At 41.4% G+C, this 4,353-nt stretch overlaps 1 protein-coding gene across 1 annotated transcript; it reads left to right on the top strand.

The window, feature by feature from the left end:
• The first annotated feature begins 229 nt into the window (after positions 1-229).
• On the top strand, positions 230-2,304 carry PRR32 (proline rich 32). Its single transcript, XM_079124211.1, has 2 exons — positions 230-370; positions 1,295-2,304. Exons 1-2 carry the CDS (start codon positions 351-353, stop codon positions 2,160-2,162), a joined length of 888 nt encoding a protein of 295 aa, XP_078980337.1. The 5' UTR covers positions 230-350; the 3' UTR covers positions 2,163-2,304.
• The last annotated feature ends 2,049 nt before the right edge of the window (positions 2,305-4,353 follow it).

The following is a 4,353-nucleotide window of genomic DNA, read 5'->3' as shown; positions in this document are numbered from 1 at the left end:
TTGTCTTTTAAACTGGTATGTATCAGAGTTGATATCTTTCAACTCTTGAAAATGTGTTTCCTGTCCATCTACTACTATGCAAAAAGCAATTCCACATTTAGCTTTAAAGGACTGTCACAGATTTATTCTCTCCCTCCTCCCTCCTCCTTTTGTCCCTCCCTTGCCTAGCAACTAGTTACCCCACTAATAGAATTATAAGTCTTCTAAGCAGTTGGTTCCTGGCTTCATTTGAGTTGCCAAGCCTCTCTAAGGCAGAAGCACAAATTGTTTCTCCAGACTGACTTGGCCTGTGTGGGTGTTCAGCTGGTTTTCTATACCTTCTCATGAATAAATACTGATCTTATTTCTCCATGGCTTGTACTCAAAATGTGTAAGTACAAAACTAAGTACAACTGTTTTAATTTTGGATGCAAAAGGCAATTTGAATTGGTTTACTGTTGTAACTAGGGAAAGGACTTGAGGATTGAAAGGGAGGTGGGAAGGGATCACAGGCAAAAGCTTGAAGGATATAAATTTAGGTAATGAGAGTACTGAATTGAAGAGTGGAGATTTTAAAATATTTCTAAATGTGATTTTGAAACAAAAGTAACATATTCTGGATCTAAATAGTGGAACTCGAACATGAGGAAATTCTTGCTCTCGGATATGGTGTGGGTTAAGTTAGGGATAATTTAACAAAAATTGGTGTGAATATTTGATGCTTCATAAGGACATATTGGAGTGTTTGTTGGCATAACTAAGCTTTCTTTGATTTCTGTGGAGAAAATGAAATCTTCCCTCGGAAGATTTTCCAGAACACTCCTGCCAGAATCTGAACACCATTCTTATTGTGTCATAGATCCTGTAAGGAATCAAAAGAGCTGGTATTTTCTGACATATGCTCACTAAGAAGCAATCTGAATCATCTAACTGCCTTGGAGAGAATGGGTATTGGAGCACAGCCACAAGGCATCCATGATGGTCAATAATATAGCCTGGTGCTAAAGGAGTGTCCTGGGAAAAGGTCAATGGACTAAGAAAGTATTTGACCAAATATAGGAGGTTATAGGGCACTCCCTCTTTCCCTGGTCTATTCTAGCAAGTTGAGCCAATCACATATTTCAGATATTCTATGGTTACTACATTAGCATTTATATTAACTTTTAAAAAAATAACTTCATTTTATCTATTTATTTTTATGTGGTGCTGAGGATCGAACCCAGTGCCTCACATGTGCAAGGCCAGCACTCTACAACTGAGCCACTACCCCAGTCTTTAGATTAACTTTTTTTTTTATTATTTCTGTTTTTGCAAGCCTTGGAGGGCATGGCCCTTCCCCTGCAGTGGTAGCTGTGCACAAAAATGGGAACAAGGATCTGTGTCCTGATGTACCCCTCCAGTGTCCGAATTCCATGCAGAAGAATGATGAGGATGGCGCTGCAAACTGGGACCACCCTCACATCCCGCTCAGACCGCCGTTCAATATGCTGACAGAGCTGACAGGAGACCAACTGAAGGGCCCTGATGACAGAACAGGCTCGGGCATTCCTGATCTTTCAAGAGCTGTCAGACAACCCTATGTGCTACCACCTGCTGTTGCAGTAGAGTCCCTAGTAACAGAGGGAGTAAATAGCTCTGAGGGGCTGCCAAGCTGGAGGCTGAAGGGACATGATTCTATTAATGTATCCCAGAAAGTCTCTGGCAGCTTTCCAGCACTAGTGGTAGGGGGCACAAGAGTCAGCAGTGTGGGTAGTGAGAGAGGTGGCAATACTGCAAAATCATTACCAGCTTTGCCACGAGGCCAAGGGTTCTTTCCACTTAGGGGACCACAAGTAAGAGGTCCTTCGTTTGTTCCCGCCCTTAGATCGGGGATAATGATGGAGGTGCCATTGGGTAATACTAGAGTAGCCTGCAACAATGGAAGGTTGGCTCATGTTTCTTTCCCACCTGTGGGCCCAAGACACCCAAGGCCTATGCCTATGTCTTCCAGTGTTCCAGGTTTACCTTGCTCTACTGCTCATTGCTTCATACCTGCCCCACCTCCAAGTTTCAATCCATTTTTCATTAAGCCTATTGTTTTTGCACCTCCTCCAGTATTTGGTCCTCCACTGTCACCTTATTTTGCTCATTTGCATTCTGGAAGAATGCCTTTTCCTGCATCCTTAAACAAAGAGCTCAAGTGATAACAAAAACGGGAAGAAGAAAGTCAGGGTTGGAAAAGAACTTTCATTTACTCAATTACATATTAATATTTGAAACTCCTTACCCTCCACAATCTATTTCACATTAATGTGCCTTACAAAACTGGATATTCAATAAAGATTTCAAAATAAAAAACATTGTAAATTTTTTAAATGTCTCTCTGGGAGCCTAAACCTTGGATTTTTTTTTTTTTTTTATATTTTCAAGGCAATTAAAGCAAAAACATGTCAGTGTTTTCTAAATGACCTAGTTGAATCCCTGTCACTGTTTACTACTGACTGTCCTGCAGTGTGGCTGCAGAGAGAAACAGCTGGGCTTTTGCAAGCCCATGTCTAGAGTGGGGAATTCCTATATACCTAAGATTAGGAGTGTTACTTAAAGCTTGAGGGATAAATTAAGATCCATAAAGGCAGGCTAAGTGTCCAGATAATAGAGAAAAAAAACACAAAAAAATAAAAGGAGCAAGATGAGACTAAGGTCAGAGTTTCAGAGCCAACATTGCACAGTCAGAGGCCGAAGGAAGCTGAATGGCCAAGAATTAAGAAGGAAAGGAAAAGATGAGTGTGTTAATTTTTCATTGATATGATGACCAAAATTCCTGACAGGAACAACTTAGAAGTGGAAAAGTTTATTTTGGGCTAATGGTTTCAGAGGTTCAGTTGCTGTGGATCGGAGATGAGATGGAGCATCATGGTGGAAGGATGTGGTGACTTGAAGCTGCTCAGCTCATGGTACTCTGGAAGGAGAAAGAGAAAGCAAAGAGCCAGGAACAAAACAATATTGAAGGGCACACTCCCAGTGACCTACTTCCTCCATCCATACCCCACTTGCCTATAGTTACAACCCAGTAATCCATTGAAATTATCAGATAAATTAATCCACTCATGTAGTTCTAGCTCTTATGATTTAATCATTTCATCACTGAACATTCCTACATTGCCTATCACATAAGCTTTTTGGGGTGACCTCATATCTAAACCATAACATTCCACCCATGGCTCCCCAAAACTCATGTCCATTTCACAATGAAAAATGCATTTAGTCCATCTCCAGGAATTACCATGGTCTCAATAGTTCCAAGGTTGCCCAAATATTCAAGTTCAATGCCTCCTCTGAGACTCAAGGCCAACTCTTAGCTGTGAGCCCATGTAGAAATCAAAGCAAATTACCTGTATCCAATATACTGTGGCATAGAGTAATCATTTCCATCCCAAAAGTGAGGTATAGGAACATATAAAGAAGGAATGGGACCAAAACAACAAAACAAAACCAAATCCCAGTTTAGCAAACAAATCCTATAGCTCCATGTGCAGATGAAGGGGCACATGGTATTGAGATGTAATCTCCAAAGGACTTGGGCTTGGAGCCAATGTGACCTCCTTCAGTCTGGATCTAGTCACTTGCTGCATCTTTCCTAGGTAGATTTTCTAAGTTACTGGCATTTCTTAATCCTGGAGGCCTCCACTGCATCTTCAGTTTAATTCTCACAGGTTCATATATTGCCCTCTCTTGGCTGCTCACAAGGATTCTGATGATCTCACACTTTGCTTGCCTCCAAGTGTTGGAAGACTTTATGGTGCCCTAACTCCAATATCCTGCATTCCTGCAGAACCAGCACCAGCACCAGCATGCCAATGGGTTGCAAGCTTAAGCAGAAGCTGGGCCTCCTTGGACAATGGCTGCAGTGCCCACGGAGTGACTGGTCACACCTTAAAACAAATAATAAGGAAACAACTTCCTAGGCACCCCTATTGGGGAAAGGTACCACCATGGTCTCTTCCCAAATGACTTTCCACTTTTATACCACTGAATCTGTCATGGGTGTGGTCATACTGATTCCTGAGATGCACTCAAAGAATCTTTCCTATTTTTTTTTCCTATGAAAAACATTTAGCTTCTCTTTAGTGGTGGTAATCATCTCAGCAACCACAAATTCCTTGGCCCTGATTTTACATGTGGTTCTTCTTTGGCCAAACTACAACCTTTTCATATCTTTCTGCTCAGCTCTATGCTCCTGATTCTCACAATAAGCCTAGTTAAAAGCAGCCCATGGTGCTCATCCACTGCCTAAATGCACCACCTGAATGCCTGGAAATTTCCTCTGTCAGACTAATTAGTCTATTACTTTTTAATTCGACCTTTCAGAAAATCTCAGGACATGGACAAAATGCA

The sequence above is a fragment of the Sciurus vulgaris genome (genome assembly GCF_902686455.1).
Source record: "Sciurus vulgaris genome assembly, chromosome: X".
NCBI lineage: Eukaryota > Metazoa > Chordata > Mammalia > Rodentia > Sciuridae > Sciurus > Sciurus vulgaris.
Note: the sequence above shows the minus strand (reverse complement) of the source record. Positions and strands in the feature narration are given on the sequence as shown.

Coding starts and splice junctions, on each gene's coding strand:
- PRR32 (XM_079124211.1), top strand. CDS start 351: ATGGCTTGTACTCAAAATGT. Junction 371..1,294: donor ATGGCTTGTACTCAAAATGT/GTAAGTACAAAA, acceptor TGTTTTTGCAAG/CCTTGGAGGGCATGGCCCTT.